This window comes from Rhopilema esculentum, chromosome 12, assembly GCF_057945365.1.
Source record: "Rhopilema esculentum isolate cy_ngs chromosome 12, ASM5794536v1, whole genome shotgun sequence".
Classification (NCBI taxonomy): domain Eukaryota; kingdom Metazoa; phylum Cnidaria; class Scyphozoa; order Rhizostomeae; family Rhizostomatidae; genus Rhopilema; species Rhopilema esculentum.
Window position 1 is genome coordinate 8,137,919 of NC_142826.1, and position 23,336 is coordinate 8,161,254.

Below are 23,336 nucleotides of genomic sequence, written 5' to 3' on the forward strand. Positions count from 1 at the left end.
AAATGCGCCTATTTCATCCAATTCATGCATTCAAATGTTCTGTATTCTCAAGAAATTGAAAAAAATGCCGCCAGCTTGAACAAGGTGGTGCAATACTTTTGATACCCTATTGTATGAATATCTTGGTAAAAAAGGAGGGACACATTGGGGATAAATATTTGGGGTGTCAACATTTAAATGTTGCTGACACCCCAAAAGGCAGGCAAATTTTAGTTTAAGATTCGATATGGCTTTAAAAGCAGTAGGATTTACTTGAAGGAAGTCGCTTGATTAATGAAGAACTAACTCAACAAAAATCCATGAAAGTTTCTTGGTAAAAATATATTTATTTTATTTTATTGGAAGTGAGAGTAAGCAGGCTGCAAGATGTCTTATAGAAAGTATTTGTCATTTCTAAAAATGAGACTGTACTCAAAAGTATACTTATATCTTAGAGTAAGATACCTCTGAGTCTCTTCGTTGTCTTCTTAACAGCTCTTTCAATTTTGGCACATTCTTTCGCCCTTCACCAGTTCCAGCAGCTTGATTATCCGCCATTTCTGATATTTCTCTCTCCTCCTTTTCAAAACGAGATTAAGGTCTCAAAACAACAACTCTGCATTCTTGACATCTTTTTTTGAGAGATCTTGATTTTTTTATTTCTGAAATGGAGACCATTACTCGTCGTAAGTCCAATTATTACCCTATAATAGTTATGAATGGGACTTCATGTCCACCAGTCAGCGAATAATCCTGCCAAATCCCCCTGAAAAAAACATTTACAAGCACGAAACACTTATGATAGACCGGTAAACAGCTACATTTTCATTTCAATTACGGGCACAATTATTTGTTCATTAAACCTGGTTGCAACTTTATTGAAAAAATTCAGGGCAGAAACGAAAATATATGTTTCTATTTCATGACTAGCTTATAACAATCAAGTAGATCGTTGATAGAAAACCATACTTTTAGCCTACTCTTTAGATTTTGCAAATGATTTAATTTGGTATTTGATGGGTTAATCAGGATTTAATGTTGCTTTCAATTAGTGGCCCTTGAACTAAGATATGAGTCGCTGTAACTTCCTCCATGCATTGAGACCCCTTTTACTTTCCCTTTCAATACTTCGCATCGGGATTTCAATTAAATTTGCCGTCTATGGTCATACCTAAGCATTTCGATGTACTTGCCCTTTTATATTTTATTGGCTAATTTTTAAAAGAGAATCATTGATATGTGCTTCATTTTGTCTTCTTTGGCATGTCAGCATACAATCACATATGGTAACATTCAGACCGAGCCTATTTGCCTTAGCTAGTCAACAACTCCTAACGATGTGATTTCCTAACTATTGATTCCTAACGATGTGATTTCAAATAGTTTCTCTACATCTTTAGAAGACATTGGGATGCTCTTAATATCAGCGTTAATGTAGCCTGCGCGCAGACCCAGTATTCTGAAGAAGAAAGTATCCAGTATTCAGGCTACGTTAATGTTGCCTTCCCAGTGCAGTTCTCAAAATCAGTTGAATACAGTATCAAAAGCAACGGTTAAAAGTTGGACACAAAAAGAAACATAGAAGAGATGAGCACTGTCGAAAACAAGTAAACAATCCCTTTAAGCAATATTTTAAACTCGTTAGAAGCATTGTGATAAGCAAATAAAGGTCAGCTCCTGACTGAATAGGAGGCAGGCCTTCTGCCTTTGTGTATGCCTACATTTCATTTAGTTAACATTTGGAAGATTTTGAAGATTCTTAAAAACACAAAGTTAAAAACAATACAAACAACTGAAAATTCGTGTGTAACGACAGCCTGATTTACTACATAATTTAAGCAAGAGTTTGAATGAGCATGAGACATCTACATAAAAAAATTTGTTAAAAACTGGAGATATCATGAAAGCAGACTGACATTTATGAATCCAAGGTGCCTGCCAAAACTCAAAATTTTTCCCTTTAGAAAAGTATAATCTTAGGGATTAGTTTGCAGAGTAGGTCTCGATTGGTAAAGTTTAGAATGAGCATCAAATGGAATTATCTAAAATATCATTGGATATTTGAATTTATGCCAATTCACTAATAGAAACTTAGGAATCATGAAGGACAATTAAAATTGCTTGCAAACAATTTTTCGTAGCAATGCATTTCAAACGTAATAGATATAATGGCAAAAACTTTTAAAATTCGTATTCTTAAGGAAACAAAAAACAAATAAATGAAAATGAGTAAATCGTTTGGCCACTTTGATTGAGACGTATATGACCCTTAGGAGCCGCTTAAGTTCAAAATATACAACACTACAATTGTTCAAATCAATAACGAGTTTAAGAAAAGATAGTGCATTCTATCCCGAGATATCATCACTTGAGCCGAGGGTACATACCACTGGAGATGGATTCATTTATCTCACTTGAGCAAGGTAATTTGTATTCTTTAAAAAAAATGGTACGATTGCTACATTGATTGATCGACAAAAAGTTTCCAAACAAAATTTAGGCTGGGTATTGCTAATATTTTAAAAAGTTGGGAATCATTTTTAGAGGTTTCAGCGGTCTGTAGACCAGAATGTGTGGATTTCGTGCACCCTAAAGGCACCCGTTGCCGGAATTAGATGTCGCATACTCCCTGGGACCTCGAAAGAACATAGCATTCATGGGTTGAATCATAAATCCAATACCTGCATGTAAAAACGTTTTTTACTTCTGTTCATTAACTACACAAAGATACAAAAAGCAGCTAAATAAATAAAATTGCAACGTTCATTTCTTTTATAACACAAATCAAAAGTAGTAAGGCTGGATAATGTGTGTATCCTTTCTGCCTTGTGCTTACAAAAGTGGATCGTATGATTGACAGCGAGCTATTTGTAATTAATTGCCATCTTAATTGGCTGACAGACGTTTAACTGCATAAGAATTGTCCATACAAGTGTTTTTTCGGAATTTTGCAATGGCAGCAAGAATATGTCTTGCTCCTTTCACAAATGAAAGTATGACCAACTTTACTTTTCAGATCGATTTTTAATTAAACGGCGACATTATTGCATCCACATCCGTACTTTGTTAGATCTCAAAACAAAGACCCGATTTGGCGAAGTTAACAGCAAAGGTGTTTTTGAGTTTCTAGGCATTTCTTCGTTTCATACTAGTGGTACGAGAAAAAGGGCCTACAATGTGGACAGTCCATCAGAATGAAATATTTTGACCCGCTGAAAGCTAAACCAGCACAAAAGTAGATGTACGGACACTAATTTTGTAAAGATGAATGGCTAGCCTTTATCCAAACTACTGTGGCCGAATGGAATAAAGAGCAGGCCTTTCAGGGTGCGGCAGAATTAGCCCCGTTATAAGATAAGAGCTTACAGTGACCATTGACTGTGTGACCTCATTTCCTTAACACCCTATTCAATTAAAGCCAGTTTCATGTTGTAAGGGGGCTGGGAACAATAATACTGTGGTCGAAAACTGTCATGAAAATCTACAAATGGGATAGCTACTCATATTTCAAAGAAAAATAATACGTTTGTTTTACTACAGTGGAATAAAACATCTAAAGACGAGCTTAACTAGGATAAAACTGCAATACTTCGCCTCTTGCGCCTTAAATCGTCCATACTACTTGATCTGTTGAGCGCTTTCATCGATACATCTTGTAATTTGTCTTCACAAATTCTCGTTATTGCCTGAAAAAGTATTATTTACAAATCTCGTCAAGAAGAGGAAGATTATGAAATTCTCTTAATATCTTTCACGATGCTTTTGTACTGAGTTGGGCCTTCAAGGTAGTAAACAGGATTAAACAGAAACTAACAAAAGGATTTTCACTGAGAGCAATGACTCCAAATAACGTTGCAGAAAGAATGTATCCAAAAAATTTACAGAAAGAATGAATGTATTTATTGGATACAGAAAGAATGTATCCAATAAATGCTTTAGAAGCTAACTTTATGATCACATGAAATATGTTACAGACCAAATTAATGGAAATTTTAATCACTACTTCAAGCCACAATGTCTCATAAAATATTGTTTTGTGCCTGTCAATTAAATTCCAACGGACATTATAATGATTTTAAGTATTAAATCTAAAGAATAGTCGTGTATTGAATGAATTGTCATGTAATTTGTGCAGAGCAATAAAGGATCGTTACCTCCAACTTTTTTGCTCTCTCTTTATCCAAAGGTTCCGTAGGTAAGATCAAATCGTTTTGCTCTGCCAAAGCTCGGAGGTCGAAGTAATATTTGGCGTACACACTCGAGGGGACATTGATATTAAACTCTAAATGTTCCAAGAAAGATCTTTCAAGCTCGTTCCTAGAAATGATGAGCACATTAGAAAGGTGGAAGGCTACAAACAGACTATCTATTTCATACAGGCTTCGTGTGGTAAATAAAGGCGAAGAGATTCGAAGCATGTGTCTGGAGACACGTAAATCTAACGCCAGTGAAAGAGAGTGGCACTAAATTTCATATTTTGAAAAATCTAGCTAAATAATCGAAGTGAATTATCTTCCAGTATTTGTGAAAATGCTCTCTTTCTAGAAAATGTAGCGGGAAATGGCTTCAAACAAAAAGTAAGATGCTTCCAGAAAATATCTTTCTTGTTCTGCATGATTTTGCAACGTGCTGAATAAATCATGGTTCATAACATAATTTCCAGCTTTTGAAAGGCTAAAATGGTTTTTTGTTATGAACTGATAAAGCAGACAGATTTCAAATCTCTGTTATTATATTTGAGATCCTAACGTATAAACATGGAAAAAGACTGTAGTAGATAAAAAGATCTGAGACAAAATGAAATGGATTTGGTGGCAAATGAAGTAAATCGACTTACATGGCCTCAACTTTTATGTCACGTAAAATCTGACAGTAATCAACATTCCAAACTGAAAACAAGAATTGCATTTACAATCATTGCAAAACACCTAAAATATATCAAGATATAACTGTTGTTGCTATAAACAAGTTCTGCAAATGCCAGTCAATAAGAGCTCACACAGTAACTAGAAAGAAATAACTGTTGTCAAATAGCCCTTCCCTTGATTGTATTACACTATTTTATCTCGTGTAGGAACTATACTGTATTGATAACAACAACGGTGTGTATGACGGCATCCGTAGTCGTAACCGTAACCGTAATAAAACTACGCGCAATCGCAAAGACAACTTTCAACATAGACAACCGATAACAATTTACATAAATATACCTGCTTGGTCGTCCCAGACTTTCGATGACAACAAAATTGCCCCAAGTAATATCCTTTTCCAGTTGCTCGGGTGGATATCTATCTCAGCATAAGTTAAAAGTCGTTCCAGGTAAACCTGCGAATATTCGATTGATCTCAAACTTAATTCAGGGACCTGGCAGTATCATACTATAAAAACAGATCTTATCTACATTATCAAGATCAAATGACGAGAAACTGATTAACTTCTGCCATCTGCTTGCTTTGTGATTGAGTGATGCGAAAAATGAAGGGCAGATCATCAAATTCGAAGCTTGGAATCTTTGACAATATCGCCTGTAAATGGGCCACACATCAAAAGGGTGGAACAGCATAAGTCAATTATCACTTTATTAGAGGCGTCAGTAAGTTTTTTGTGCCGATAGATCCTTCAAGCAAAAATAAATACTTTGTTTCGTAAAAAGGAAGAAAATAGATTGGAAATAAGCGTTCTTTAATAAAACTTGGATCAAAAAGTAAGCTTTTCTGCTTAGCAAATATATCCTCCTTCTAAACAGTATCGCAAGTAAATGCCTTTATCTCTTTGTCTTCCTCTTAATTAACCTTGGCCTTGTCTAAATATGATGAAATCAGTGAGTATACACATAGAATGCAATGCAAGCACCTTAGCCTCGATCAGCCTGTAAGATTCTTACAAAGACTAGACTCGTGATAAAGGCCCAGTGAAGCAAGAGTAACTAAGATAAACAATGAAAACTCACCAGTGTAATGATAGCACACTCGGCAGTCAGCTGAGCAGCGTTGAACAGTGTTTTCATGAACCTGTAAATATGTCTGTACTCTGGCTTAATCTTCGAGTAGTTACTAGGTACTGGCTCTCTCTGTAAAACAAACAATAAATAATAATAATAATAAAAATAAGAATGTTTAAACAGAAAGCTCTCATCACCGAAGTGTTTTTCAGAAAGGTCCTGTTAAAATTAAATGGGTAATACCACATCCATTAACATCATTTAATCCAAACAGTGCTTGCAACTAAAATGGTATTTCATACTGCTATAGACTTAACAAAAGGTAAGTTTCAATGAAAAGCCGACAAAACCTAGGCATTCCCTCTTACATCACAGGTTGTGCAGGCACTTAAGACCAATGGTTAGAAGAGCCTTCCATTATTCCGCTCTCAACTTTCAGCCAAAACAGTGGTTCGAAGTTTTTCCTTTACGTTTTGGGCAACAAAGAACTTGATTGCTCTAGAAACTTGCCATTTAAGGTAGACGAGGAGTTCTGAAACATTCATCAGATCACCATAAGAACAGAGCAGAAGCAGAAAGTTCTCGGAATCGAGTTTCTATTGAATTTTCTAACGAGTGAAATATTTTCCTTTGCCACAAAAACTTTCCCTGAGATGAGCATACTTTTCGACCATTGACACGGGGAGTCAAAATCAGACCAAAAATATTCTCTGACTTGGATTTCTACTGAACTTCTTGGTCTAAAACATATTTTTCAAGCCCAAAATAAATAAACAAATGACGGTGATGGGGACATCATTGGTCTCTGACAAACTCTGATATTTTCGTTCTGTGAACAGGACGAGCAGATGCAAGTATAACTTTTTTTAGAAACAACTCGCCTGAACAAAGCTCTTGACCTGATAGGAAAGGCCCTTACTCACGCAAAATAACTAATATTAGATTGGCTTAATATAAAAATCATTTGCGTGCCAAATGAAAAGTCCTGTATGGGCAGTAGGAGTGAAACTGAAGAATGAGCATAGATATGGTCCCTTTTTCAACTGGAAACCCCGAATGCCAACCTGGAGGTTTTAAGTACGCCGACATTGCTAGGTTGAAGAGAAGAAAATCTCCAAGTTTTAATGATCTTCACAACAAAATGATAGAGCAACGAGCTAAAATATAGCACTTAAAATTTTAAATAATTTTGTTTTCTTTTATTCAGTATTTTTCTTTGTACTTGCCACAAAGCGTTCGGCGTTTCTTAACAAAATGCAAGCTAGATAGAAATATTTTCACTCTCAAATGAGATTCAAAAAATCAATAATACGCCGCTGTTGAAAAAATTGATTGCTCGAAACCTACATCATAACAAAAGCAGGTGCTCAGAACCGTCTTTCACAAGAGGATGCATTTATAAACCTTTCTCGTTTCAAAGTTTTAACGCGAATGGTCTCAAGAAAACAAGCAGCTTTACTTCGGTAGATGCATCAGTGAACTGAAGAAATTGACAGTTTAAAGAATAGATGGATAAACGACATTTTCAAGAATACAGCGGTAACGAATGTGCAATAAATTTCTGTAGAGACATAAAATAACATAAGTTATAAGAGACATAAGTTGATTAAATTAGAAGGTACTTTACATACAGACAAAGGATGAGCTTTCTCATCAAAAATATCCAGCAGCCGGCTGTCGTTCCCACTGAAAATAAAACATCATTTCAATTCCATGGTAAACGCAGATTAATTCAATTACTGTGTCTACTTTTATTCATGGTAATTTTGTTAATTGCCTTAAACTGAAATAGATTCAACGGAGACAGCGGAGAGGTCCCTCAACTCATAGCTTGTCTGCATCTGACAAAATTCGTTGCAAACATTTTTACTTGATACAGCACAAGAAATTCTCCATTTCGAAATATTCACAAAAACAGGACCCTAATCGTTTGCAACCACAGTTTAATCTCAGCTACCAACGAACAAGCAAATAAATAATCTGATGGATGATCGAAAATTAGTTGGCTCCAGCATACAGCCAAGCATGGCAATAATGTTTTAAGTGAAAAGGAATGCTTTATCAGAGGTTAGCTGAATTTTCAAATAGTACATTTTCGACTTATGACTGAAAATTTAACTCTGTTGCACAATGAAAGATTCGAATGCTTGACAGGGCAAATAGCATATGACATTTGAATAAAAAGATAATACTATACAACCACTTTTCCCATAAAGTTTTGCTTAGGTAAGAGGCGATATTGGCCTAGATACCTCTAAGCTAGATACCTTCATTCTCTAAATAAATAAAACACTGAAACAAATTTGAAGGTCAGCTTAAATTTTAACAATAAAATTAGAGCTAATGTAAGTTATTTTTGCAATTTTTAAATTTTCAATGTGGGTAGAGCATTTTTTCATTCAAGTTTTAAAAACTCCAGTAAACTTGTTTACCAATATTTCACTCATTGAAAAAAAATCAGTTATAAAAGAGATTAGTCCTGCTTTGCTAAGTCCTACTTTTGATAAGTCCTTCTAACTTGCTTTATAATTTCAATGCAAGATATATATTTTTGGCACGCGTTTAATAGATGACACCAATAAGATATGGTAATCCCAATAGGAACTGATGGATAAAGAATGTTAATTAAAAATAATTGAGAAGCAAATAGTCAAAATAAAATCTATCAATGATAAACATGTGCTCAAATTTGGCAAAATAGCCTACCTTGACTTGATATGATAGTATACAGCCAGAGAGACACTATAAGAAAGTAATAAAACAAAGTGTACTCTTTATACCTAATATACCTTTAGTATAAGAATTCTTGGTTAAACTGTTTTTTGCATCAATTTGTGACAAATTTCAATATCCATGCAATAGTGTCAACAATTTTGAGAGTGCCTAAAGATGATACCCCAAAACTTATCAAATAATCTGAAATTTGATGAAAACCAGAAAAGGCAAAATGTGCTTTAAAAGGAACTTAGTTGAATGTCCTAAATGTAATGTCTGCAAATGGTGGATTGGCTTAATATCTGGAAAAGATTAAGGGAAGCAAGCCAGATGAATACAAACAACTATTCTCATAACTGGAGCAAAAAGTTAAATCTTTTAATTATATTATAACAAAAGAATCACTTGAAAAAATAATCATTCACAGATGCATACCACTTAAGCATTGCTTTCAGGTTTGGCTGACTCACAGTATTGTCATCTATGAAAATTGTTGAGCAGGAATTGGCCTTTCTCATACCACCTTGTGGGCTCTACAGCGCAAATGGCAATTTTTTGTCAAATAAGCAACCATGCTTTAGCAAAGTCAAAATTTGGTGACAAAAATTTAACAAATAGCAGATAACTTGAAGATTTTTAACAGTATTCGACGATAGTCAACTGATGTTAGATTGAATAATCATAATAAATCACATCCATGATATCACAAAAAAAATCAACAATCTAAAATTGTCTTTCTTGCACCTTGGCCCCTTCTAAGGCCTTGCAGGTTGAGCAAAATTAGGTAAATCAATGCAGTGTTATCAAAATTAATGGTCTCCCTGGATTCCCGATATTGGCAGTTTTGTTGGTGCAGCTATTCAAGAAACATCTCAATGGAAACTGCAAGTGAATGGAACTTTAAAGGGGAGGCCTTGTGAGGAGCAAAAAGCAGGCACTTGAAAAACTGAGCACCTTCAAACTTTTAGGCACTCGAATGAGCATCATCAAATATCTTCAATAAGATACACAATTTAGTTTTCTGCTTAAATTTCAGACATCATAAATATGCTAGATGCTCAATCAATCAAGCTCCTAGAACTTTCTATGCAATTGATCAAGCTTGAGCGCCTCTCTTTGCAAGACCTGCTTCAAGGGAGTAATTTTCCTTTGAATTTAGTTTAGGGTAGCAATAAACAGCCCCCTTAGCTTAGAGTGTAGTTGGAGCGATCGTACACCACAAATAGACAACCCTGTACCTTAAGGAATAATCATGTCATATACAACAATACATTGGGAAATATTTGAATAAATACATTTGAAGAACTAAAAGTCAATTTTCATTGCTACAAGGAGACATATTGAGTATACAGCAAACCACAAAGGGTTGCAGTGTTCAGTCTTCTTTATTAACCAAACTAAAGATTCATAAGAAGTCATACCTTTGAAATTGCATTATTAGAAGATGAGAGCATAATTGTATGACGCTTAGACTTTGAGGTGCCATTTGCTGCAAAAATAATAAAGCATTATTTTCATTTAAGAAACTGAGATAATGGGTTACATGACTATCAAATTTTTTACTCATTTGAGTCACTTCACTCAGCAGGAAAAAATAACAGACTTTTTGTGCACCAGTTGATGATAAAGATGATTTATTAGAAGCGGCTTTCTGATTCACTGGCCTAAGTTCAGAGATTTCAAAGATTTTATCAACATATTTAAACAAAGTAGAAAACAAGTCAGAGGTTTATAAGATTTTGAATGTACCATAGCTAGTCCACCATTAATTTGGAGAAATTCTCCAAGGGCATTAATATCTTTATCAATTTCTATGTTTCCTTTTTTTATTTTTCTTATATGCAATTGTCTTTTAAATGTCCTTGATAAGTATTCTGTCTACTTCAATTATGCATTTTTTTGTTCTGCTCAATTTAATATTCTATGTCAAATCCAACTACATTTCTAGTATAGTGCAAATGCTATGCCTGAAGACATGCTAAAATATATTAGTGAAATTTATACGCAGACTGTTGCTGGAAGAAGCAACACATCTGACTCCCAACACATATACACATATAACTTCCAACTCCAACTTCAATATAAAATATTGATCTAAAAAATATAATAATTTCTATTTTCTTACCAAGCTTGATAAAATTTGGCCTTCCATTAACTGATCTTTCAAGAAAGAGAGTTTCAGATAGATTTGACAGGTCTGAAAATCAATACAATTTCGTTACTTATATTTTTAGAATGAAATCATATCAGAATAAATCTGGTGACAATGAAATGAAAAGATGCAATTAATTGGCTAATTAAAAGAATCAATGGAACATTAATGTGTTTCCTGGTGAACACATAAATACATGGTAAAAGGGCTGAAAACAAACCACAAGGACTTAGATAATCAGCCAAAGCTACAGGCTCCTTGATATGAAAATTTAATGACCTTAAACATAAGCAACAAGACTTTTGAATAATAACAAGTATGCTTAGTCTTAAAGGAAAAATCCCATAACTACTAAAACATGATTTTCCTCCAATACCTTTTCATGATCAACAATAACTTGGCTTCATTTATCTTTGCAACTTTCATATGTATATCTTAACAATTTCCAATGCTAATCTTGCTTTTATATCTTCTAATTCCAAGGCTTTTTCACAGGTTTCTCAGGCTCGAACCGTTGACTTAATATTGCAAAAGAATTTCCTCAAATTAAACTTACATACCACAACGTAAAATAATATTGTAGTGTACGCTAGAAGCCTGTTAGAAATCGGTGCATATCATTCTGAAACTATCCACGATTCAATGCTTAGCTGTTATAACTTCTAACATTTTATTATTAATGTCCATCAGTATTATGTTTATGGTAAACAATACAACCTATTGTGTTAGGATGTGAAAACCTATTTTTAAAAGATCTCCGTAAGATCATTGCATATTTATAAAATAAAGATTATTGCATCTAGGTATACCTCGGTATTATAAAAATTGAAAGTAGTAAGTTTACACTGTTTGATGCTGAAGGATAAAAAGGGAATGTTTCTTATTCTTGTTACATATTCGCAAATCTTGCGGCATTATATCTGAATGGGAAATCTCTGAAAGACGTTTTTGGAAAGTAGGAAGGGATGTGGTACATTAATCTATAGTCACTACCATTCCACCGAACAAACCTTGCTTCAGATTTGATTGAAGATTCGAACCAAATTAACCCAGTAAGCTAAAAAATAACTTATGACTTTTCTACACGCAAATAAATTGGTTTAGATGTTAATACGAAGGTGAGTACAGATTGTTTGCTAGGCCGCTGGTTCTCGACAGGTTTGGGGATGGTTCCACCTTCGATAGGTATTACAAAAGATACAGGGGATACCCTAACGAAACAATCTCAGATAAAAGTGTTTCACTAACCTTCACGATCGCTTATATGTGGTAATTCTGTTGCTTCATTTGGCTTTCTTTCTTCTATGAAAGTTTCCTTGAGTGGCTTGGCATTCAGGTCTTCGGAAGAATCGTAAATACAACAGTTGTTTCCCATGGTCGAGTAAAGTTTGACTGCAGCTAAAGCAACATTCAAATGGCAAAGGCATCTGTGCTAAGGCCTAGAGGGATCTGATACATCCCATTGTCACAACCTCTTCTTTTAACTGTTTAAACCTTAACTGCAAAATTTAAGTGCGTCGCTCTCAGAGCGCAACCGAAAAGTGTTTCTGGGCCTAATTTTGGATTCAGCATGAGCGCAGTGTAATCGGCATGTAATCACAATATATCATCATATGGCCGTTTCATTGATTGACTATTGTTTACATGAAATCGCCACTCCAAATAACTCGATCACCTGGCGATGCTGTTTTCAAACGATTTGTGTCAATACTCCATTTCAAAGATGTTTTGATAATGCGAACAAAACAAATAAACAAACAAATTTTTTTATATAGCCGTGCCTGCCATTTAGCTGTGCTTTTTCGGTGATTTTTTTTGGTGAGTGAAACATCCTATATTGTCGGCAAATAGAGGATGTTTCACTCACTTTGTTGACAAACGAGACCTGAACATCTCCCTTTACTACAAATATCAAAATACAAAATCTTTGTTTATTGAAACAGGGCCTTCGACGAAGGGGGGCCGGAGGGACCTTGGCCCCCCGCTTTTTTGCAAAACAATAGAGTTTTTTTCAAAATCTTTTGTTATGGGTGTTAAATTTTCCCTTGGTCCCCCCACTTTTCAACCTTTGTCGGAGCCCATGTGAAACATAAGCGACATCTAGTCATTGTTAAAGGTATATTGTTAAATCAGGTACCCAAAAGTATCATGTAACAAAGAAAAACTCTTAATCATCATATAGATATGGGTAAGAGTTCACCCAATCTGATGATTATGGATAGGATGACCTGGGACTTATGAATAGCCACTCCCAACTTCAATTTACTGGCTCTTATAAAAAAGAATGCATACAAACAAACAAATAACTGAGCAGCTAAAGCATCACTGTATATATTCTATCATAGATGAACGACGATTTCATCTCCGTCCCCCGGGGAGGGGGTATTCCCATTATGGCATAACAGGAGGTCTAGTCAGGGTCAAAAAGGGCCAAGGCTAAAGTGTTAGAAAATTACCCTCAAATGATAGTCTTTTTTGACAACAACCCTCAAATGGTAGCATAAGAACCGAAATTATGCCCTTGGCAGCATCCATTTCTTTGTGCTCGCCTGGTCTTACTATGACAAATTTATTTGCCATTGACTGTCTTTGATTCGGGAAAGATAAGATTTTGCCAATTTCTTTTATAAAATATAAGTTTATGTTAAGCGATAATGTTATTATAGAAACTGGGCCATTTAGTAGCCATTTGGAAATTTTCTTGACTAAGGGAAATTGTTTTTTTAACAGGTTATTACAGCTTTGATAGGTTGCCTTCAAAGTTCAGGAGATTGGATGGAAATTTTTATCTTAAATAAGCAAAAATTGTGGTCCTACTTAGCAGCACCTTTGACCATCGGCTCCAAGATTTATTCATTATTTATTCATTACCCTTTTCCGTCGGTGTTTAGTTTCGCCTTTTGAAACCCCTACCTACGCCCTTGCAACGCCGATTTAAAATTTGCTCTTTGTTCAAGTAATTGCCATGGCAAATTTGACGAAGTTTGTCCCTGTTGTCACTAGCTCATTGGTTCAGTTGATTATATGGTTTTATTCTAACCGGCTTGACTAAAAAAGGGATATTCCTATATTTCCTTACTTGGGGATGATAAACTTGAGATAGGAGAGGATTTTGCTTCAAAATTACCCCCCTTGTAAATATAACCCATAGACTGTCTGGCATATTTTTATCAAAAATTGATAATGCGGAAATCCCTAAACTTTCAAACTTGCAAAACTTCCAGGTAATTTCATGAAAAACTTCCATAGGATTTGATTGAGTCATGATAGAGGAAACACTTGAAAATCCTTTGAATGCCAGGATGACGATAAAACTAAATGACAACTAAATGACCGAGGAAGGGATAAGGAGCTTGGGGTCACCCCTGTGTTTGTAAGAGCTCACTGATTTTGTTTTCTGCAAGAAATAACTTGAAGAAAATTTGTAAAAATGTTGTTGTAAAATTGATGCCGTTGTAAAAAAATTTTAAGGGGGTATGCTACAGACAACCTCTAGAAGCCGCACTTAAGACCACACCCTCAATGACAGCCACAGCCACAGCCACAGCCACAAACAAAAGATGACCCGCTAGAATTGGGCTTGGGCGACCTGATGGAAGGGCCTTTGCTTTCGAAAATACCGTGAATTCAAGAATTAGCCCTTGGAGGCTTATTAATTAGACAGTTTTTAGATGGGGGCATATTTTTTTGGGAACCTGTACGAGAAGGTGCTTATTCAAGCAGAAGCGAATTGGTCCGGGCGGGCTAGTCGATGTGGCTTTTCAAAGGGTTGAAGTAGACTCCGCTTAAGTCACATTTTTATTCTAAACATAAAAAGCTGTTTAATTTGGTCCGCTCTGCATACAATAACAACTTTTAATGCAATATTTAGTATGACTTTAATAGTCTACTGTAGAAGATTCACAAAAAACAAAGAGATATGGCGAGATCCAGCTCGATTTGAGCCACGAAGCTTCAAAGAGACCGTTGAACTGCTTGCACATTATATAAATGGCCTTTTAAAGATCCCCAGGTTAGCAAAAGTTGACCGAGGAACTTCCAAGAAGTGCTTTTGTTCAGTCATCATTATTTTTGCTATTTTACCCACCTGCTCCGCTTGCACCAATAGCTAAAATTGGTTTTCTAGCATGAATGGGCCCCTTTATGGTTTTATATCCCGGCCCTTTTCTAGGAGCCACAACATCCCTGTCAGGGGCGTAGCAAAAATAAATTTTTTTTCTGAGGGGTGCAGAAATGATTTTTGCTGATAAAAAAGAACGTGTCTCACTCTTTAAGGTCAAGACAAACAATTTTATATGCTGCTTTTATGTGTTTCTATTTCAAAATTCATACTTCAGTGCCATACTTTGATAGTTCAACTGCTACATAAATTTCTATACGTTACAATTGTTGCAAAAGGCTATTTATACCAAAGGGTGAGAAAAAATTCATTCTCCTGCTTGGCGAAGATCCTTCATTTACTGACGGATATGTTGGGGGTACAGTGTCCCCTTAGTCCCCTCACTTGTTGCTAAACTACAATGTTCAGGTAGCTGCATCAAATATCATGGGGAAACACTACCATAAAAATTCCCCACTTTGTTTAGAGCCCTCCCACTCTTGTGCTCCGGCCTCCCTGCCTAAACCCCCTTAGGCACAACGCCCTATATTGAATTGTTTCCTTAATATTTCCTTGATTTAACTGCACATTTGGTGCAATGAAAATTGGTGTCATTAGATTCTTAACTGTAGCTAGAAGACAAGGTGAAAAGCAGAAAGAAGAATAGAAAGACGTTTGATAAATGAATAAGTGGAAATCCAATAAAGATGGAAAATGAAACACTTGAATTTACACAATGGAACACTCGATAGCTAACTTCGTAACGCACAATCTATGTGATTTTGAACTCCAAATGGATGAAATCGGCTTTTAACTCTTGATTTTTTGCATGCAAATAATAGAGACACTCTAGATTGAAATGTTTCTCGGGGATTTTGTCTTTGGTATTGACGGTTCTGTAATTCTCTTCTGCCTTCTACATTTTGGTTTCTTATTGAGTGGTTCCTTATAAAAAGCGTATATATAATTCGGTGAAGGGTTGCCAGCACAGAATTCGTCCAAGGAAACGTGTAATCGCACGTTAAGGGAGACACTTGGTCAAATACTGGGGGGCAAGCCTATTGTTTTAATAAGATGACGTCATATTTCCCATTGTTTTGGAATAAAAGACCAGTATTGGGGGGGCCGTTGCCCCCCCCTCGCCCCCCAGGTGTCCGCCACTGGCTAGGCCCCCGAGACCCGTCGACGGCACCCGGCACCCCTGCCTGGATGAAATCTCTGGCATTCTTCTAGTTTTTGATTACATGAGGTACTTTTAAGAATCTCAAAACATGTTGTTGTAGTCGTTTCGAGGCGGGATGGTTGGATGTTTGAATTGGGATTGTGAACTTTCATGTGTTACCTACTACTGATTTCGTGACTACCGATGGTTTTCTGGTTTCAATTTTAACTATTCAAAAGACAAACTGAGAACGTCTTCAAATGTGTGAAGATTTCTAGGTTACTATAGGTGAGTTTTTATACGCTTTTCGCTAAAAGTGACGTTACAGGTAAAAATCTCTACGCTTTGTTATGTGCCCAACTTTCCACGAACTACATCTTGTACTTTTGGCCTAAATCGATGGCCAAGGGCTTTCGGTTTTTCATCTGTGTCGAGCATCAAATTCTTAAGCTCAAATTGAGTTTCTTGCTTGAATAGTTTCAAATAATAAGATCCTGTTTTATTTTTACAAATCACCATTTGACAACTATCTTGGATAAACCGTTACCAATCTTTTGAGCAACAATATTTTATAACAAACATATGTGTCTGTCCTATTTTAGATTCTGGAATTACCCACGGATTATGAGTAGTGTGAATTTGGTAGAGGCTGTCCCCCCATCTGCTGTATTTATTGAACATTTCATTGATTGTAAGTATTCTTTACATACATACACATGCTAAACATTTGTTATTAGGCTTTATATCATATGTAAGTTTGTGACAATTGTAGAAGCCTCAAGCAGTAAACAATTGTAGAAGCCTCAAGTCTCTGGATTTCATAATGGCATTGATGAAATAAGTATCATGAAAACCATCTATTAGTTATAAATCCAGGCGAAATTTTTTGTCCTGCATGCAGTTTCCAGGATAAAAGGATACGTGATTGCAATGTTAAATAGTAATTAAATATGTTTGATCAGACAAATGATACTTGGCTTGGCACAGTATTTCATTTAAAGTTTTTGTTGTGTTACATTAACATAATGTAAAACGTTTCAGGCATAGATTCTTTACCCAATGATGTCCAACGAAATGTTTCACAGCTAAGAGAACTAGATTTGCTATACAGAGGTAAGAAAATTTGTTCATAGCAGGATCTTTATTAAGAAGACTGGGGTACACGATGTAAATAATTTCTTTCAAATAAATTTTTTTAAGCATCTATAACTTAAGTTTCTATTTTTTTGATTGAAGAAAACACATGTTAATTTTTGATAGCATTGATTTTCTCTCGCTGATTTTGATATTTGTGATGTCAATATATTACATAAAATTAATGCATGTTCAACTTAGGTTGCATTTTGTTCAAATGTATGCCTCTGGTCCTATTTGGTGGCATTTGTATAAACAGATCTTGACTGAAACAGATGAACATGCTTAAAAGCTTTGGCCTATCAAGACCCTAAATAAGTCTAAAAATTAAATGCCTCTGTAAGGTGTATGCCTGAAATAAAGTTGCCATCATGTAGTCAATCACACTTCTTGGCAAATCAAGGAGTTCAATGGGGTGCTATTTCTATTTTAGCATAATGAAATATTTATAAACATTTATTGAAAGTACAAAATTTGAAATTTTCACCCATTTTTAAAGTTATTCTGCACAAAGGAATACATTTTATTTTTTTGAAGCTATTTTATCAAGATTATAAGAATATAAAGATTTTATTAGAATGCACAAACCACAAACAGAGAGTTTTTAAAATGCTGACGAAAGTGGATACCCTGCAAAATAGGGTTTTTTGAAAACCCACTGGATCCATGTGTATGCACAAAAATTGAGGTTTCTAAAAACTCTCCAAGAAACATACAAAAATGGAAAGGACAAGCAGTGAAATTCACAAAAATTGGTCATTTTTTTCCATTTCTGTGAACTTCATAGGACGTGCCATTTTTGGGTACCATTTTTGGGTACCATTTTTCAAATTGAAAATGAATTTTTGGTTATCTATTTTGGTAAGATCAATTATGGTCATAATTTTTTTTGGATTGATTTTTAGCATGACCATAAATTTTGGGGTATCATGTAATATGTTTCATTTACTTGATTGAGTTGCTGAATTTTTTTCTCAATTATTGGTCAACATTAAATATTAATCTAAAATTTGAATTAAATTTTAGAGTATACATTTCATATTTTATCTAAATTTTTGGGTGGAGTGTTTGAGAAATCAATAAATTTTAGGAAATGCTTTCATATTTTCAAAATGGCACACCCCTGTACTCTGCTTATTGAAGTGGCCCCCCACCCCAGTGGTATTCTGAAAACACTCCAAGCAAATTTACTAAAATGGAAGCAGCATGCAGGGTTAAAAGGACCCTGTTGACAGATCAAAGTGAAACAAATGAGAAACATTTCTTTGTTCGTGTAAATGGTTGAATCCCATATCAAATGAAAATGCACCTGTGCAGAGACAATGAAACCAAGGCAGACCCCCTGTAGTATAACGTTCTGGTGCACTACCACATTCGCAGATAAAAGGAGCCCCAAATCCAAAATGAAATGAAACGCTAATATTTAAACAGGCAAAAATTCTGTGTTGAAATGGGAAGCTAAATATGATATGAAATGAAAATGTTGTAGTTTAAACAGGGCCTAAGAATGTTTACTGTTAAGATGGTAACTCATAGCCTTAATTGCGTGCAATAAACCATACTTTTTGGGAAAAAGGACCAAGTGCCAAGCTTTGTCTGTGGGATCGCAGACCTTTCGTAGGATGGCCTGTGTATCTTGTTAAGGAGTGGCACAATCAATTTCTAACAAAGAGGCTTATATATCTAGCCAGGGGAGGCTACAACATCTTACTTGCCTCAGGCTTAAAAGAATGATTTTCCAATCAGTGGTTAGCGTGTTTTGAAAGCAGAACTATCCTCCTAGCCTTGCACCATCCCTGTTAATCTGGCCTTCAAAGTCTTATGTCTTTCCTCAGTTTTCTTTCAGCAGTTCTATTGAACTTCTGTGTTTGCCAACTCTCATTAGTTTGATAAATTTAGCTAGCTAAGAGCCAACCAACATTCCACTATGTCTACCATTCATGCTAGCTAAATTTTGTTATTGATTCATGTAGGTTTTTGTAACTTGAACTATGTTATGATTATCTTTCTGTTATAAAATTTTCTTGTTTTTTAGGTAAACTTAGCCAGATCTCAAACCTGCTAGACCTGTATAATTCAACAGATGATCAAACTGTAAAACAACGTTACTTGACAAAAATTCAAAGATGCCTGATAAAGAGTCAAGAATATGGAGATGAAAAGCTACAGCTTATTTCACATATTGTTGAAGTTGTATGTTGATTATTAGAAATATAACTTATCTTTCATTTAGACAAAAATATCTTTAAACTGCATTATTAATAACTTGCTGAAATAATGATATGCCCCATCAACACCCTTTTTTGCAACCTGTTAATTTTTCTTACAACAAGTAATTGATTTTTGCTTTTATTTTTTTGAAAGGTGGACAACAAGAACATACAAATTATTAAGGATGCAGAAAACATGGATACCCCCATACGAAGAGAAGCTTCCCCTTTGATTAATAAACCAGATCATCCAGGTATTATTTATTTTATCCTTCCAAGGACTTTTCATTTTATTGGTTTGAAAGGGTAGTAGCTACCTACCTCATTTACACATCAAAATAATTTTTATAGGTACCTACCTCATTTACACATCAAGTTAAGTCTTCTTTTTTCTGTGAGTTTTCTATAATATTATGAATCAAAGTTTTCATAAGTTTGTAATAATTTTTCTCTCTTTCAGTTAATTTTGATGATCATAGAGGAGTAGAGCGGCACCCACCAACTAAAAGTTAGTTTATTCTAGTTCATTTGTTGAATCCATTTGTGTTTTTTCTAGTCCAATGGTCAATTTTCTATCAGTATAAAATGCTATTAGTATTTTTATCAGGAAAAAGGTTATTGAGGCAACATTATAATTTATTCTGATCTATGAACAAGCTCAACTTTTAACTTGTAAAATGTGATTTTTAGAAGGTTTTATTTTGGATTTCTTTGCATTGTTATTTGTGTTTTTTACTTGATAAGATGGCTTCAGGGTAACTATATATTTCTGTGCTCTCTGCATCATTTTGTAACCTTGTATGTTACTTTTAAATTCTATGTAAAATCAATGTATATAAGTTTTCATGATTTTGAATTTTTTATACATCTTTTTGTTGCAACTCTGAATGCATACAGGCTGACTAGCATCACTAACATATTGTCTAAAGCATAGGATTTTTTTTCAATATTACAGGGCCACGGCGCCAGAAAACAGTTAGTGAGAAATTTGTTGATATTCAGGAGCATCTTTTAAAACCTGAGAAAATCCCCAAAATTGAAAAATCAAGTAAGGCAGAGAAGTCTACAAGAAGTGAAAAGAAATCAAAGACAACAGAAAAATTGTCTGAATCCTTAGAAAGCTCTAATCTTGGTGCAAGCTCAAATACCGAAGTAGTTAGCAAAAAGTCAAATGAGACAACTAAGAAGGAGAGGGAAGGGACAACAGGGAAAAAGAAAACAGGGAAACAAAAGGAGACAAAAAAAAAAAATGGGAATGTTAAGAAGAAGTAGGTGGTCTGTTTTTTTTATATTTGAACCAATAATTTTTATAAAGGCTTATTTATCAAGTTTAGAAAAGTTGTATTTAGATCTTATTTATAAAGTTTCCATGACTTGCATAGTATGAGTCATAATAAAAGGTGTACTTCTTTTGATGCAGTCAAATTCTGATGATGTATTATATTTTGTGATTGTAGAAAGAAAAAGGAATTGGCAGATATACCTATTGATCCAGATGAACCAACATATTGCTCTTGCAATCAGGTTTATATTTCAATTTTGTTGTTTTACAGATAAATGGTCGCATGGGAAATGAGTGAAAAAAATTACTCAATATGATAGCATGTTAAAACTGAAAGTAAATACTGGTGATCACAACAGCAAATTTTATTAAAGTATTATGAGAGCCTAGTCAGTTGTCTCTTGGCTTCTTGCCATTATCAAGACTTTGTGCTTCTCTCATTTCTTTCAGACAAAATATGAACTCCAAGCTATTATTATACTTATAACTATGTAAGAAATTATACTGCAATAATTAAGAAAATCTATAAAATATATAATATCTGAAACTTTAGAATGTCCAAGATCTAATCGATATGCTTAAGGTTTGGTAAATTCATGCTGTAAGATTTTTCATAAAAATGGCATGAAAACTTTCAATAGAAACCTTTTTGCATTTTACGTGACATTGTACAAGTGTCCTTTACATTTATTTGTTTTAAAATTGAGAGAAATTTAATCCTCTACCAAATATACATTACTTTTTTCAATTTGAATAAGACCTTTAAAATTAAATTGATATTCCAAAAAGCTGGTTCATAGCTTAGTTTTTCGGGTTGAGTTTCCTGAATCTTCTTTCAGTTTGGCAAACCCTAAAACGAATTGTGGGTAAACAGGCTTCTTGCTATTTAAAAATATTTTCACTTCTCTAATCCAATGAGCGAGTTTTTGGCTATTGGACGAGACATTTTAAGTCGCTAGCGTCACCTTGGTTTCTTCTTTTTCAGAAAAGGAAACGCTGGTCATAAATCTAATTAACTTGAGGTTTTCTGGAATTCAAAAAGTGTTGTTTTGATTGGCAATGTTTGACAAAAGTTTATCCTGTTGATTTCATCAGGAATACATGCTCAGACTTTATTATTTATTTAGAACTTAGCATCAAAACTTTGTTCATTTGATAGGAATTAGTTTTGCTATAGAGTTAACAGCAAGTCTTTAAAAGTGACGCTGTTGTCACGTAATTATTTATCCGTCCTTTCCAGGTAATTATTTTACTTCTAAAGTGTTAGCCTGTTCATATAAAGCAATGTCCTTTTTTATCAAAGGTATCTTTTGGCGAAATGATCGGATGTGACAACGAAGAGGTAAGTTGACCGCTCAATGACTGAACGGCTCCGTGTCTTTTTTCATCAGAAAATCACAACTGGAAATATGTGTTTACTGGGTTACAAAAAGCTAATTTGAAGGAACCCCAGTCGAATAATCGAATAATTCGAGTCGAGGCATCCAGAGTTTGGAGTTGAGACTCGATATTTTATTTTTTACTGAGATTTATATTTACTATACTGTTTCAAGCTTGAATATGTGTTGGATGGGAAAAAGCTTCTATTGCTTAACTAACTTTGTGCAGTATTTAAAATCTTTTTGATAAACTTTAAACAGTTTTATCGTACAATTTCTCGCTAATCTTATCTGTTTTTTAGTGCCCAATCGAATGGTTTCACTTCAGCTGCGTGAATTTGACTGTCAAACCAAAAGGAAAATGGTAAAGTTTTGCTAATAGCGTACATTCGATTCAGATACTCAACAATCTAAAGAACTGACTTATTTTATTATGAGATAAGTCATATGGACTTCAAAAGCATCGCTGCGTTTTCCGATTCAAATTTGCGCCGATGGCCATTACAATCAGATACCAATTTTTGCTCTCATTTCTAGAACATTTCTCCAGTCTTTAGTCTTAGAATCCATCAACAATTCTGTTTTTATGGAACTAGATAGCCTTACTATTTCCAAAGCCTTTTAATAGTTTTTTACAAGATTTCGCAATTAAACTTTATACAGCAATTTTCCACAATTGTTTCTTCTTTTCTCCCATTTAATCCTCATGTTAGTGGTATCTCCTTCCTTGACAAGAAAATACAACTCTAGTCAGAATTACTTTCTATTCCTGTTTTCAGGGAAGGCTTTAGTTATTAATTCGACGTTATTTTTTATAGGTATTGTCCGCAATGCACGATAGAACGTCGAGAAAAGGGAAAGAAATGATGTCTGGTCCGTGTAATATTCGGTACTGAATAGCAAGTACATTGAAAGTTACTTTTTGTAAAAATGAAATTGCCACTTGTAGTAAAATACTTGATTTTATCATAATATGTATGTTAAATTTCGTTTTTCTTTTCGTTACCTTGTTATATGTTTTCGTGTCTTCTGCCTAGCGTGACAGTGACTAGCTTTTTGGAAGGGCAGGGACACGATGTGTTTTATCTTTGTTGGCGATCGAAGAACATGCAAAACTTAAGCCTAGGCTAAAGGACTAAACATTTTACTGAACTTTTACCCGAACGTTTCACTGAAAAATGTTAAAACATATTAAGTCTTGTTCAGAATGGGGTGGTCCAACGATAGAACTTTTCGTTGAAAATTTTGCCCTGTGTTCGGTCGCTGCTGAGGCTTGGTGCCTA

The 23,336-nt window shown here is 34.7% G+C and overlaps 3 protein-coding genes and 1 long non-coding RNA gene across 4 annotated transcripts in view; 2 read left to right on the forward strand and 2 right to left on the reverse strand.

The window, feature by feature from the left end:
* Window positions 1-1,394, reverse strand: part of LOC135681470 (striatin-interacting protein 2) — a 27,667-nt gene extending 26,273 nt beyond the window's left edge. The window contains exon 1 of the mRNA XM_065195967.2: window positions 445-1,394. Within this exon, the coding sequence (XP_065052039.1) occupies window positions 445-537 (93 nt within the window). The 5' untranslated portion in view covers window positions 538-1,394. The remainder of the gene's footprint in view (window positions 1-444) is intronic.
* On the forward strand, window positions 633-1,940 carry LOC148958742 (uncharacterized). The gene is made up of 2 exons (XR_016144484.1): window positions 633-665; window positions 1,380-1,940. It is a non-coding gene; the product is annotated as an uncharacterized LOC148958742 (long non-coding RNA).
* A 793-nt stretch (window positions 1,941-2,733) lies between these two features.
* On the reverse strand, window positions 2,734-12,386 carry LOC135681474 (cyclin-Y-like protein 1). Its single transcript, XM_065195971.2, has 11 exons — window positions 12,036-12,386; window positions 10,761-10,832; window positions 10,057-10,124; window positions 9,071-9,168; window positions 8,627-8,662; window positions 7,552-7,606; window positions 5,930-6,049; window positions 5,190-5,304; window positions 4,817-4,868; window positions 4,134-4,296; window positions 2,734-3,665 (listed from the first exon to the last, which is right to left on the reverse strand). The coding sequence occupies exons 1-11, from the start codon at window positions 12,160-12,162 to the stop codon at window positions 3,549-3,551; spliced, it is 1,023 nt and encodes a 340-aa protein (XP_065052043.1). The 5' UTR covers window positions 12,163-12,386; the 3' UTR covers window positions 2,734-3,548.
* Window positions 12,387-16,153: 3,767 nt separating this feature from the next.
* On the forward strand, window positions 16,154-23,058 carry LOC135681462 (inhibitor of growth protein 2). Its single transcript, XM_065195952.2, has 11 exons — window positions 16,154-16,336; window positions 16,651-16,739; window positions 17,090-17,161; window positions 19,218-19,375; window positions 19,547-19,646; window positions 19,853-19,900; window positions 20,348-20,660; window positions 20,850-20,916; window positions 21,978-22,016; window positions 22,356-22,417; window positions 22,872-23,058. The coding sequence occupies exons 2-11, from the start codon at window positions 16,673-16,675 to the stop codon at window positions 22,918-22,920; spliced, it is 975 nt and encodes a 324-aa protein (XP_065052024.1). The 5' UTR covers window positions 16,154-16,336; window positions 16,651-16,672; the 3' UTR covers window positions 22,921-23,058.
* Window positions 23,059-23,336: the final 278 nt, after the last annotated feature.

What these genes read in the sequence shown, in the direction of transcription:
- LOC135681474 (XM_065195971.2), bottom strand. Translation starts at nt 12,162, where the DNA reads ATGGGAAACAACTGTTGTATTTACGATTCTTCCGAAGACCTGAATGCC. An exon ending in AGAAAGCTCATCCTTTGTCT is followed by an intron (nt 6,050 to 7,551) that starts GTATGTAAAGTA and finishes TTTGTTTTACAG; the next exon opens with AGAGAGCCAGTACCTAGTAA. An exon ending in GACATAAAAGTTGAGGCCAT is followed by an intron (nt 4,297 to 4,816) that starts GTAAGTCGATTT and finishes CATCATTTCTAG; the next exon opens with GAACGAGCTTGAAAGATCTT.
- LOC135681462 (XM_065195952.2), top strand. Translation starts at nt 16,673, where the DNA reads ATGAGTAGTGTGAATTTGGTAGAGGCTGTCCCCCCATCTGCTGTATTT. An exon ending in TAATAAACCAGATCATCCAG is followed by an intron (nt 19,647 to 19,852) that starts GTATTATTTATT and finishes TCTCTCTTTCAG; the next exon opens with TTAATTTTGATGATCATAGA. An exon ending in CATATTGCTCTTGCAATCAG is followed by an intron (nt 20,917 to 21,977) that starts GTTTATATTTCA and finishes TTTTTATCAAAG; the next exon opens with GTATCTTTTGGCGAAATGAT.